Source organism: Gymnogyps californianus, chromosome 19 (genome assembly GCF_018139145.2).
Source record: "Gymnogyps californianus isolate 813 chromosome 19, ASM1813914v2, whole genome shotgun sequence".
In the NCBI taxonomy this organism is placed as follows: domain Eukaryota; kingdom Metazoa; phylum Chordata; class Aves; order Accipitriformes; family Cathartidae; genus Gymnogyps; species Gymnogyps californianus.
In genome coordinates this window covers 13356979-13369958 of record NC_059489.1, presented here as the reverse complement: position 1 = coordinate 13369958, position 12980 = coordinate 13356979, and the positions used below count along the sequence as shown (strand labels likewise).

At 50.3% G+C, this 12980-nt stretch overlaps 1 protein-coding gene across 3 annotated transcripts in view; it reads left to right on the top strand.

Moving 5' to 3' along the window:
* The window catches only part of MAP2K4 (mitogen-activated protein kinase kinase 4), a 101982-nt gene that overhangs the window by 74031 nt on the left and 14971 nt on the right, over positions 1-12980 (top strand). For all 3 annotated transcript variants that reach the window (XM_050908354.1, XM_050908356.1, XM_050908357.1), the window contains 3 exons: positions 3962-4081; positions 7375-7426; positions 7849-7976. In XM_050908354.1, coding sequence (XP_050764311.1) covers positions 3962-4081; positions 7375-7426; positions 7849-7976 — 300 coding nt within the window. The remainder of the gene's footprint in view (positions 1-3961; positions 4082-7374; positions 7427-7848; positions 7977-12980) is intronic.

Genomic DNA, 12980 nt, shown 5'->3' with positions numbered 1-12980 from the left:
TTCCAGTCAGTGGGAACTTCCCCGGACTGCAACATCTTCTCAAATATGATGGATAGTGGCGTAGCCACTTCATCCGCCAGTTCCCTCAGGACCCTCGGATGCATCTGATCAGGTCCCATGGACTTGTGCACATTCAGGTTCCTTAGATGGTCTCGAGCCTGATCTTCTCTTACGGTGGGCAGTTCTTCATTCTCCCAGTCCCTGCCTTTGCCTTCTGCGTCTTGGGTGGTGTGGCTGGAGCACTTGCCGGTGAAGAGTGAGGCAAAAAAGTCATTGAGTACCTCAGCCTTCTCCATGTCCTGGGTAACCAGGTCTCCCGTTTCCTTCCGGAGAGGGCCCACGTTTTCCTTAGTCTTCCTTTTATCACCGACGTACCTATAGAAGCTTTTCTTGTTGCCCTTGATGTCCCTGGCCAGTTTTAATTCTCTCAAGGCTTTAGCTTTCCTAACCTGATCCCTGGCTGCTCGGGCAACTTCTCTGTATTCCTCCCAGGCTACCTGTCCTTGCTTCCACCCTCTGTAGGCTTCCTTTTTGACTTTCTTTTGACGTCGGGGGAAGTCTCTTCCTCCTGCAGGTCCTTGCTGTTGCAAGCTTCCATTCTTCTGCATTATTGGCCCCCCTCCCTTCTGTGTGTGCCGGTGGGGAAGTTTTTGGCTGTTTGGCCGTGGGCTGTGGGTCCACTGCAGGCTGCACTTGGAACCAGCTACCGAACTCCTTCTCAGCCTCCCTGATGTTACGCAGCCTTCTCACCGCCTCCTGCAGCTCAGCCACCGGCTGCAGGAGGTCCTCCACCTGGGCACAGCTTTAGCAGGCAGGTCTGCTGCCCATCCCTGCACCAGGAGAAAGGTCTAGGCACTGCCTGCAGCCTGAGGTCTGTGCTGCAGCCTCTGCCTTCAGCTGCTCCATCTGGGTGAAGGCATTGGCCACCGCTGGGGTGGATGGTGCAGACCCCCCCTAGCTGGAGCTGCAGCCTTTGGTCTCAGATAAGTGCCCAACATTCTGCCTTGAGGGTCAGGGAGGATGAGTGCCCTTGGCCTGTGCAGATGGTCACAGAATGGTGCCCAGTTGCTGGGTTGTGTGGACTTCAAGTCTCTAGTTGGCCAGTGGAATGCCCCTCCTTCCTTCTGGAGACCAAGTAAACCAAGTCTTTCCTTTGGTGCTTTTGATCATGTACAGTTTTTTTATGCTTAAATTAACATTGGATAACAATGTCTTGTACTTGTTTGAGTTTTCGGTAACACACACCCCCCAACCCTGCAGATGCACAAAGTATATTGTGAAGCTTCTGTGAGGATAACGGCTCTAACAAGGTGGCCTGTTGTTTCACTTCAGTTTACTTTTGCTGTACAAACACCAGCCGTTGTAACCTGGGCGACTGAAGACACTCATGATATTGGTGTGATTGGACATAAATACAAGGCTGCAGGTGGTCAGTAATATTCTGGCATTCTTGAACAAATCTAATCCCTTGCAGTCTAAGTACAGTAACACGGGAATATAGCGCAGTACCAATTTTTTATATAAAGCTGGTCAAAACAGAAGCAATGTTTTGAATGATCCTGCAGCCAGTAGAACAAGTCCATGTTTGCTTTCACTACAGATAGCTTGTAAGGGTCTGGTGTGGTTCCAGTTTCACTTGATTTATGCACATCACTAGCGCTGAATCCATGTTGCTTTCTCTGAGCCACTCTCGATAATATGGAAGTGCCTCAACTGTACTTTGCATTTGTTGTCAGTGCTGAAAAGGGAAATTTTCTGCATGTGTTGCCTAATTTCATTTCTGCAGATTAAATCTGAACAGGTCCTCAGCCAAATTCATCCATAGCCAATCTTCTGTTCTCTAGCAGCCTGAGCTCACCTTTCTCCATGTCTTCTGAAACGCCAGTCGTGCCTTCTTCCCATAGCGCTGCACTTGCCTCTTTCACCGTGGTGTCTCTGCTTCTGTGTCCAGCACAGCACCTTTTCAGTCAGTCCCTTCTGCTTTGTTTTGGGTGAAATGCGTGTTTTCTGGGCTCAGGCTTGTAGCAGCCATTTCCCTTGGGTGGATGACATTAGCTCCCACTCTGCCTTGTGCTGATGTAAAAAGCATGGTGGCAAATGAGCAGTGTAAAATGGGGCTGCCCGTGGCTCTGAACCCACATTCTTCTTCCCCAGCCAGCCCACCGGTGGCTCAGCCCTTCCTAGGAAAGCAGATCCCCTCCGCTCAGAAGGGAGAGGCTCTGCTTGGAGACAGCAGCCCTCCTTTGGCAGGAGGCGGTGATGGATTCGCTGTCCATGAAGCAGCAGCAGCATCTGTAACACTGGTGGCACGTGGGACGCTTCCTGGCGGTTTGCTGTCTGTGTTGCTGAAAGCAGCCTTGCATGTGTGTGAGCAGCCCAAGACCAAGCTGGGTGGCACCGCTGGCTCTGCTGATGTCAGCATGCAGTGTTTGACAACACCTTTGCTGGGCGCTGCCATTCCTGCTAAACCAAGCATTGGGACTGGAGGCATCTTGGCGGATGCAGTTCCTTGGCTTGTGTTTCACAGGTCATTCTGAGTGGCAGAAAAGCCCTTTTTGGCCTTAAAACCTGTGGCTCGACAAGCTTTTCCATCAGCTAAATACAACTCGAGAATTGCTTCTGATTCTCAGGAGCACTAGGAGATTGCTTCAAACAGAAGTGACGTGGGTGTGCAGGATGGGAGCACGGGGCTTTGCCACACCTCCAGTCTGTCCATACCCTAGGTTTTTTTCCTAATTTCATTTCCATGTATTAACATAGAGTTTGGTTGGTTTGTGTTTTGTCTGGTTGGGAAAAATCTACCTTCTGTAGGTTAATTACTTGGGGAAGTTTCTCCTCTATTTCTTGCTTCTTATATCACAGGAGTGTGCAGCTTAGTCATAACCAGACAGGCATCCCGTGCTCTGAACCACCCAGGCAGCCCAGGGCAGCACGACCTGCACAAGCTGCTGCTCCTTACACAAGTGTTTCAGGTGGTATTTAGCCAGGGTGAGACAACCAGACTAATCAACTCTGTTCTGCAGGTAGCTTTTGACAGCTAATGCAGTTTTAACACTCATTGTGATACAGCCTGTAGAAAATAGGTTTGAGTATGTCGTTTCTGGTGAGGACAGGTCTAGTTCTAGTGTTTTGGTATTTCTAGCAATGAAAAGTTGCCTGAAGTGCATGAAAGTCTATGGAAATAGCTCACACAAAGCTTCAGTCGACATCAACTGGAGCTAAAATGATCAAAACAATTGAGATAACTAAGATCAATCCATGGCTAAGCTGTCCATCACCATATGGTAGATACATACTAAAACAAAAGATGAAGTCCTTCTATATTGTGGGGATCCATTTCTCATCCCCAGCCAATCCATTGTGAGTCGGTCCATTTGCAGATCTCAGGAGAGAGTTTGATAAAAAGACATGTTATTCTCCTATGGTAGTTAACCTTAGCTTGGTTTAACACAGATACTAGTATGTTTTACAATTTTCTGCATTTAAATTGTTTAACTGTAAGATGCAAATCAACAACCCCCGCCATACTTGGGTTTATTTTCATTTTCTCTTGCTTAGATGAGATCTCTGAATGTTCTGTGAAATGTCTTCTGTCCTCTGCAGAGCAGTCATAAACTGAAGGGATTTTTTATTAGTCTTACTGTGCATGCTGGTGTTTCACTGTGCCTGCAGCCTTCTGGAGAGCCAAACAGTTTTTGAGACTAGGTTCAGGCATCTAAAATGTAGTATCAGGTCTGAGCTGGTCAGCTGGTTGCCTCTGCTGGTGAATGGAGTGGGGGAGAGGTGCGTGTAGGGGCGAGTCTTCCATTGCTAAAATTAATCAAGATGAATTCCATCCTTCCTGTCAAACGCATGTTGCTGTTAATGTATTTTATTGGATTCAAGGGATCTCTTTATGCTCTCTGGATTTCTGTTTCTCATTTTTATCTTGACAGTAACACAGATTCTTTTCTCTTTCCAGGGTGACTGTTGGATCTGTATGGAGCTCATGTCTACCTCGTTTGATAAGTTTTACAAATATGTATATAGTGTATTAGATGATGTTATTCCAGAAGAAATCCTAGGCAAAATCACTTTAGCTGTGAGTATTTTGTTAAACCTTTTTGTGTATGTTTTTGAAGCTCATGTGAAAAATTCAGATCTCTTTCACTCACATGTGAGAAGGCCGGTTGATCTGTGTGCAGCAGAACTGCTGCTGTTGTTTTGCACCACACTTTTAATGATCCTTGAGTACACTCTGACTTTTCCACAGCATATTGCATGACAGAAAAGCAGGTCCTGGGGTCTGTAATCAGTTCATAAAGAGACCCTAGGACCATCTTCCTGCTCTGCCTGCTGGAACGTGGGCACCGACAGCATAGGCACCAGCCCCCTCCTCAGGGATCGCTTCATGTGCAGTGGTGGTGGCAGCAGCGGAAGCTGGGCGCAGGTCGTCTCATCCCAAGGAAGGTGCCTACAATAGATGAGCTGTCTCCCCTTCGTTTGTAAAGGGAACAAGGGATTGGGCGTTTATAGCCAGGACATGTGAACCCCACCAAATTATTTGAGAGTAAGGGCCTGGTCTCAGTGAGTTGCCTGCTCTCTCTTTTGAGTCAGTGGGGAGAGGTTGGTCCCTCTGTGTGGGAGCTGAGTTCCCATCTTGTGGTGCCTTAGGTGGTGAAGTGAGCTACATCCCACCCAGGGTTATCTGAGTGCAGCCCTGCTACACGGAGCCCACTGTCTCCCTTTAAGGAGCCCTGTAAAGTTATCCTTGGAGGTTGCAAAATGAACCCTTAGTTGTCTAAACACAAGGGCAAGGTCTGGCCCTGCAAAACAAACTTTTGGTTTTGGGCTGTGGAAGAAGGGGTGTTGAAAGGTATCCCGAAACCTCTGTCCTGCTGCTGCCCGCAAAAATCTGTCAGGTCCATTGGATTTCTTCAGGGGATGCTGGGCCGCCCCAGTCCAGAGAAACCTCTGGTAGCCTTGTGCAAAGGCTCCCAAAAGTACAAGCAAGTCTTCAGCAGGTGGAGAACCTGGCTGATATTTTCTTGACTTAACCTGGAAGTCCTGGCCCAATAAAAAGTCAAGGCCGAGCCAAACAAATTAGTTCAGCGAGCCTGCTGGAAGATGAAAGGCTGTAGAAGTGAACTACCATTTAGGAAGATGTGAGCAAATGCTGGAGCCATGCCGTGCTGGTGACGGATGGGCAAACTGCCTCTGTATCACCTCCAGCACGTGAATGCCACAGTAAGCTGGTGTTCTGAGCTGTCAGAGTGATGGGAAGGTGCTCAGCAAGTCAGAAACCGTGACCTCTTGAAAGGATATGGGCAAATTCTGCTCAGGGCCAGATCTTTGGAGAAAACAGTCTTCAATCATCTTAGGGGCATCTTTATAAAAAGTTGAGCCTACCTGGACCTGCTGCCACTTCTTACAGCTAACAGGCTGCCTTCACGGCTCATACACTGTCACGTATTTAGATGTTTGTAGCCAAGACTGAAGATCCTATCAAAGGCAGCCGATGGCTGTTCTGCAGCCCATGGGATGCATCGTCTTGCCACCAACCAACTAAATGTATTACTGTCCAAAGCAAGGCTTGAGACGTAGACAAGAGATGGCTGGATAAGGTCTGTCCTTCCAGAGTAGTCTGCTTGGAGTTATATGTAATTCCGTGGGGGAAAGAAAGGAGATCCTTTTAGGGTTTGCAGGGTATTAGACACGCTGGCCCACATTTTGGCTCAGACAGGCCTTGCCAGGTGTTTGCCTGATGAAGATAGTTTGGACAGAGACTTGAGATGAGTTTTGAATCTCTCAAAGGGAGTTTCTCTACTTATCCTGTGCAGACAGCATGCTGTGAAAGCGCACCAAAGCTTTAACGCCTAGCCAGGGAAATGGCCACCTTGGTTGTTTCTGACCTGGGAGTGAGTGACGGATGGAATGAGTAATCTAAAATTTTCCATACTTGATACCCACAACAGATCTGAGGACGTGAAACCCAGCTGTGCTGTGTGGGAAGTCGTGGGCTGCTCGTTGAACGCTGCTCTCCTTCCTTCATGCTGCACCTGAAGGCAGCCCAGCCCCACCAGCTCATGAGAGAGGTCCTCTGCACAGACTGGCTTTAGGAGCTGAGATGGGTTCTGACTAGATCTTGTGGTCTGGGGTTCATTTCTGTCCACCTTTTTCTAGAACACAAATGAGGAATGGCATTTAATCACTCTAGCACGAGAATACTGGCCCTGAGTATCTTAGACGTTGAGGGCATCCAGGTCCAGAAGGTCTACATGTGCACTGCCCTGGTAGCCCCATCATGTGCAGGTGGGATATGTGCTGCAGCTCACAGCTTGGTGTGCTCCGCCAGCCACCCTTCATTTCATGTTAGAGCTCTTTTACCCCAGGTTGAAGAGCTGTGAGCTTCTGCTTCACCCGCTTGAGAGTGGGGGCAGAAGCTTCTGCAGGGTCAGCTGGGATTTAAACCAACATTCAGTCACTAAGTCCGTCAGGCTTTCTCTTGCTGAAGCTCGGGTCCAAGGAGGCCATCCAGTCTCATTCCACCACGGGCCTGCCTAAAAATCAGTTGATGCTATGTTGTTCAGTGAGAGGTAGGAGCTTCTGCTGCCAGAGCAGAAACCTGCACTGGAGGAGCAAGGTGGGCGGTGAGGAGAAGACAGCACTTCAGCTGCCCCAGAGCCTGCTAGAGCTTTTAATTACCTAAACACTTGAACATGGGGTTGGGCAAGCAGCAAGGAGCAGTCTTTGGGAGTTGTTCCTCAGTGCTAGACTTCATCCTTACAGTAGCACAGCTTCAGAGAGCTTTGCAGCACAACATGAATGCGCTCTTGCCATCATCTTCAAGGCAGTCTTTTGGTCATAGGTTTCAACGATCTTTTCAGCAGAAGCAAAATTAATTAAAATGGTGAACTTTCAGGATTTTTTTAAAATCGTCCTGTGAAATCAGGCTCCCTAAATGTCTCTTCCATTTGATGGTGAATGGTTAAATCAGAACAGCCTCTGCTGCTCCCCATACTGTTGCTGCCGAGTCAGTGGAATGGGAACAGTTGTTACCTACTGAAAAAGTACAGCATAGGGCTTGAACTAAGTTATTACTCAAGATAATTAACATCAGAAATTGCTTGACTTCACCCCTTGCTCCCCTCTCCCAGAGTGTGATCTTTCCAGGTTACAAGTGGTATGTGCTTACTTAAGCACATGCCCTCTCTTATATCACCTTCTGTTTGCAGGAAAGTTTGGGGAAAGAAATGCTTTTATTACATGGCGTATTACAGCATTGATATCTCAACATATTAAATGCTTTTCCCCCTGTTCTTGGAGCTCCAAAAGTTTAATAATCACAGGAATCTTATGACATTTGCTTATTTTTCATCCGTTTTTCTTTCCTAGACTGTGAAAGCACTAAACCACTTAAAAGAAAACTTGAAAATCATTCACAGAGGTGAGTTCATGTCTTCTTACCTACAAAAATAATTGCAAGAATTTTAAGCAGCCTTTGCTTCAAGTCAAAGTGTAATTAACATGTGTGTTACTGTGAGTGTGAGTACAGGTTTTGCACAAGTGTGTCCCCAGTGGCTGTTTCATGGCCCCTTCGGTCTGTGCTTTTCCATAAAAGCGTGATTTCAAGGTGGTTGGGTGTCTGCCTCTGCCTCCGGGCACGTGGCATCTTTGGGGCTGGCTCCATCTCCTCTTGCTCCTAGTCAGGGTCCTCAGCAGTGGCGAGTGCACCGAGTCGCTGCCTGCCCCACGCCAAGGGGCGATGGCGATTGTGTGGCACTGCCGGTGTCAGTTCTCTGCAGCTGCTGTTCTTGAAATTGAAACCTCCAGCCGTGACTTACTGGTTTAAATTTCTTTCCCTTGCAGACATCAAACCTTCCAATATTCTTCTGGACAGAAATGGAAATATTAAACTCTGTGACTTTGGCATTAGCGGACAGCTTGTGGACTCCATTGCCAAAACGCGGGATGCGGGGTGCCGGCCGTACATGGCGGTGAGTGGAGATGAGCCGGGCAGCGGGGAGCTGGCGTGCCCGTGGGCTGTGCAGGACCTTACCCTCCTTCTGCAGGCCTGGCTCAGCAAGGCCGTACCTGTCTGACTGAAGTGTCAGCCTGTTTTCCTGTGGGATGAGCACCCCCTTCCCAGATGAAACCGAGCTCTGGATTGAGTGCTGCTGCTGGCAGCGTCAGCAAAGGCATCCAGGCTGTGGCAAAGTGACCAAATTCCCTTTTTCTTAGCTGGGTTCCTCTGCTGCTGCCAGTGCTGCGGTGCTGGAGCAAAGAGCTTCTCTGTGCCTTCCAGCAGCACCCGCTCACGCTCCAAAACAAACAGTGCACAGGGGGAGGCAGTGCCGTCTGGGTGCGGGTTTTTCTTGGTCTGCAAGAAATCCATTTGCCATGGTAAGATTATGTCACAAGAGTTATTGCAGAGCAGAATTATAGTGATTTTTGCAAACCACTTTAATTCCAAAGTGTGCCATAACTTAATTCCAGGAGAATGTGATTCTGGAGAGCAGCGGTAGCAGAGCAGCTGCGTGGAAATCGCTCAGGCTGAGCCGTGGCTCCTGGGAGTCTGTCCTGCTTGTTTGCTTCCCTCCCCCTCCCGGGGAGAAAAGCTGTGGTGGTGATTTTCGAAGCTGTCTGAGGGTTTTAAACACTTCTGTACATTGGACTGCTTTGAAAATGCGTCTCTTGGTTTCATGTGAGCTGAGGGTACCTTGTGCAGGGAGCTGTGTGCCTGTTGCTGTCAATGTAACTTTAATTTCAGTGGCTGTATTTAACTCTCATTACTTATCTTATGGCTCTATATGCTGAAAAATACTGTTTTCTGAACTCTTTTATCTACCACCAAGGAAACAAAACCGGAAAATCTCTCTCTTTTAAGGTACAGTGCCCATCTGGTCCAGGTAACGGCTCTCATATGGCTTTTATCTGACTGTGGTGTCCAAGGCAAAACCTGTCTGCCCTGATTCTGATCTGTGCAAGCACAGAGTCTGAATTTCAGAGCATTTGACCTTTTCTTTTCACTGTCCTCATAGCAGAGCTAGTTACTCAGTGAGCTGGACAGAATAGTACAGATGAGATCTGTTGTTGGAGACCAGTGCTGTGGTACAGCAAAGTCCGTGCAAGCTCTAGACCTACGTAACATGGTGAAACGGGACCGTTTGTTTAAATAAAGACCTTGTGAGGCTGGAGAGAGGGGAGATGCATGTCTCTGCTCTGAGCATTTTTGACAAGTGCGTGGAGCTCCCCGCAGGGAAGAGGATCAGTCAGAGCTGCCCAATTTGTTGTGTTGGTTGGGCATGGTATGCTGAGGGCAGCAGCAAAGAGAGGTGCCCCAGGAGGGGACGGGAGCCAGTGCAGTCTGAGCTAGTCTGACCCGAGGCTGGGTATTTGCATCTCAGACTGCAGGCACTTCTGATAGCATCACTCCATGGAGTTATGACTCTTGTTGACTTTTCCCTATCCTCTGAGGTGTGTATCGGGTCTGTAAATAGAGCTCTTGAAAAATTGCTCTCTCCTTTCTTCCTCCCAAGTTCAGTGGGCTATAATTACAGGAATTAATGTTCCCACATTTTCTTAGAACCATGGGTAGATGGTTAGCTTTGCTCAGGCTGTTGGTTTAGTTACAACATGACACTTACTGGCATGTCTGTAAATAGCTGCGCTGCTTCATTTCCCTGGGACTTGGGTGGGTGAGTGCATCCGATAGCCCTTTGGTTTTCCTCCCTGTCTGTGCATATGCACTCTGCTCTTTGTGCATCTCCATCACCAGCTCCAGACTCTGTTGGATTTTTTTAAGTGAGCAAAAGTGTTTCAATTCAGTCTGTGTTTTTAAGAGCCTTGGCATGGTACACAGTTTGTGGGACGAGCCAGCAGCTGGCAAGTGGTGTGGGAGATGGCTGGCCTCTTCCCTTCTGCTCCCTGGACTCGGTGACTCCTCTCCAAGTACATGAGCATTTCCACGTACCGGGAAGCCTGGGAAATGGGGAGATGTCCCCAGCATGCAGTCACATCTGCCAGCTCTTTCTCCAAGCCAGCAGAGGCTGTAGTGATGCTGTGATCAAACCTGAGTGTACCTGGGAAGGAGTCAGGCCAGTCACACTCCTTTCAAAAGGAAAATAGCATTTTTTTTTTTTTTTTAGTGTAAAACAGGCAAAGGGCATTAGCTGTGTTCAGCCAGGGAGGGTCTGATAAGGGCTGCTGGATGATGCTCCCTGACGATGAGAGTGTGCTGCTCTGCAAGGCCCACTTGGCCTGTGGCACTGGCAATAATTCTTGTAGCATGAGCACTTGCCCACTGAAGGAACCTGATAACACCGTGTTCACTGGAGCTGGGTCCCCAAATAGCCGTTGATAACAATAACATTGGATGTCAGCCAGCTTGACTGCGAGCAGTCTGATTAGGCAGCAGGAGCCACGTCCAGCTGCTAAGCAAGCGCTGTGGGGTTTAACCAAAATTGTTAGAGCTGTCAGAGAAAGCAGCGTATCAGCCTTGGAGCTGCCAGTGCTGGAGAAGTTGTTTTGCTTTTGGCTTTGAATTCCCCTGCGATTGTTATATTGAAGTGAAGGTGTACATGTTGGTGCCTTGTGTTCTCTCAAAGAAAGAAAGAAAGGAAAGACTGAGCCCCCGCGCTGCCCCAGGCGGCAGCCAGCCCCCGGAGCAGCCTGGGCTGTTTGCTGAGCCCTCTCAAGACCTGTGCCCCGTGCCAGTGCCAGCATTGTGTGTTTGCTCTGGGTGAGGTTTTGCAGCATGCTCACGGCAGCCTTAAACCAGCAGTGGGGGTGAGATTGCTCCTGGCCAGCCCCTCGTCCTCCCGTCTGCTGCTCCTTGGCAATCTGTGCATTGCCTCTTGCTGCGGTGGGTGCTGCTGCTTTGGGCGGGAGGGGAGGCTCTGTGTGCCACACTGAAGCTGGTCGTCTTTGTAACATTGCTGCTTTTTGCCTTCTTAATGCTCAAGTGAACCCAGTTTCTGTGTCAGAGGGAGGAATGAGGCTGGAAGCGCCTGGTTTAGGTAGGGGAGGACGCAGCCAGTGTGAGGATGGATGTCCTGCCCTGCCCTGCTCCTTTGGGACCTCTCCAGGGGCAGAGTGTGATGGTGCCACACACGTCCTCAGTCCCTCAGGTCCTTTTCCCAGGTCACCTGGGAGCTGCCTGTTGCAAGCTGCGGCTGTGCCCAAGTGCCAGTGCCCTGTGCTGCTTCGCCCACCCTCCCCTGGGCTGCCCGCTGGGCTCTCCCTGAAGAGTTGTCGAGATGAGCGGTGGGCAAGGGGATGCGCGGTGCCGGGGTGTACAGAACAGCCTTCTTGGTGCTAATGCATGACCCATGTTCCAGCAAATGCGCTTCTGCTTGTCCCCGCCTGTGCATGAATAGAGGGCCAGCACAGAGCCCTGTTGCTGCAGTGCCGCTGCAGGCCGGCGCTCAGGATGTGTTTCCTGCTCCTCGTTTCTCCCCAGCAAAGATGGGCAGTCGCTGCTGGCATCGGCGTCCAGGGCTGGGTGGAGGCTGCGTCCCTGAGCTCAGATGGCTTATGCGCAGAAAAGGAAAAATTCCCAAGGCAAGTGACGGTGATGGCTCTGAGCTCTGCTCTCCTGGCCTCCCTGCGCACATGGAGGGAGAGGCTGCAGGGATGCAGGAGCTTTCTGAGTCTTTTACACAAGCAGAGCTGCAGCAAGAGCCTCTGTTTCAGCTTCGCATTCCTGACCCAATGCCCAGGTTTTCATTGGGCTCAGTCATTAATTTATCTGAACAGGCAGGCTGTTGGTTTGAATTCATGCAGCTAAAATCCTCTTGGATGCTCCTGAATATTGCTGTGTGTTGGACTTTTTTTCTTTTTTTTTTTCCTTCCTCTGAAACTTGGCACCCAGCCATAATTTTTATGACTGAGAAAACAAATTTGGGAGGAGACTGGGAGACGTGGCACCGTCCCTCTGCGAGCGGCACAGACTGGATCCATGTTCTGCCACCCGTGGCGTAGCGAATGCCGAGGGAGATGCCTGAGGTCTGAGCATAGCCCTCCCCACTCGCGTGCTGCTGCCACCCGTGTGCTTCAGGGATTTCGGCTGAGAACATAACCTCCGCTTACTCATTCACCAGCTAAAATCGTCCGTGAGGTTTGCCCAGCGTGGGACTTCTCCTGTCCAAATTTGGCTCCTTACATCACACGGTGCAGAGCCCATGCCGAGCAGCTCCGCTGCAGTGCTGAGCTCATGTCTTTGCGTCGGCGCTTCCACCCACATCCTGCCGGGGATGCGGCAGGATGGGATTTTCCTCCTTGCCCGTTTAGATGCTCGTCTGCACAGGCAGTTCATATAAACCTGGGGAAACGTGTCAGCAGCCGCCTGTGTGAGCAGACCGCTCGGCCAGAAGTAGTGTGGGCAGGGCATGAGTTTTGTGGAGGAGAGTATCAAACGGGGGGAAAAGAGTGGTTTTGGCCACTAGGATTTATGTGGGAGGTGCCTGAACGTCAGGTTTGGGAGATACTTGCCCTCGGGAGGCATTGGCGGTTCAGCTGGAAACAGCAGGCCGCTCCTGCTTGCTGTGGGTTTGCTCTGCGTGGGGCACGGCTGGCTGTGCTGGGGCGGCCCGGGGTAGCCCCCGCTGCCATGATTAGCTACAAGCAGGCTGATTGGAAGCCGCAAATAGCAGAACGCGATCATCAGGGCAGTGAAGATGCAGAGAGGGATGGGCAAGGCTCCTTAGAGCAGGGTCAGGTGTGGGGAGAGGGAGCAAAGGGTTGTGCAGGTTCCAGGTCCGCAGGTGTGAGCCTCCTGTCCTCCCTGAGCCTGTTTGGCTCTCGCCGCTCGTGCAGGTGAGGCTGGGGGGGATTCTGCTTCAGGAGGACGCACGGGGATTTGCAGGGGGACTCCCCACCCCTGTGCTGAGTCTTTTGCTACCAAGCGCGGGAGCGCCCTGCACGCCTGCGACACGTTCGGCACAGGCTGGGGGGCTGCTGGAGCCGCTCGGCAGCACCAGCCTCCCCTGACGGCTACCCTG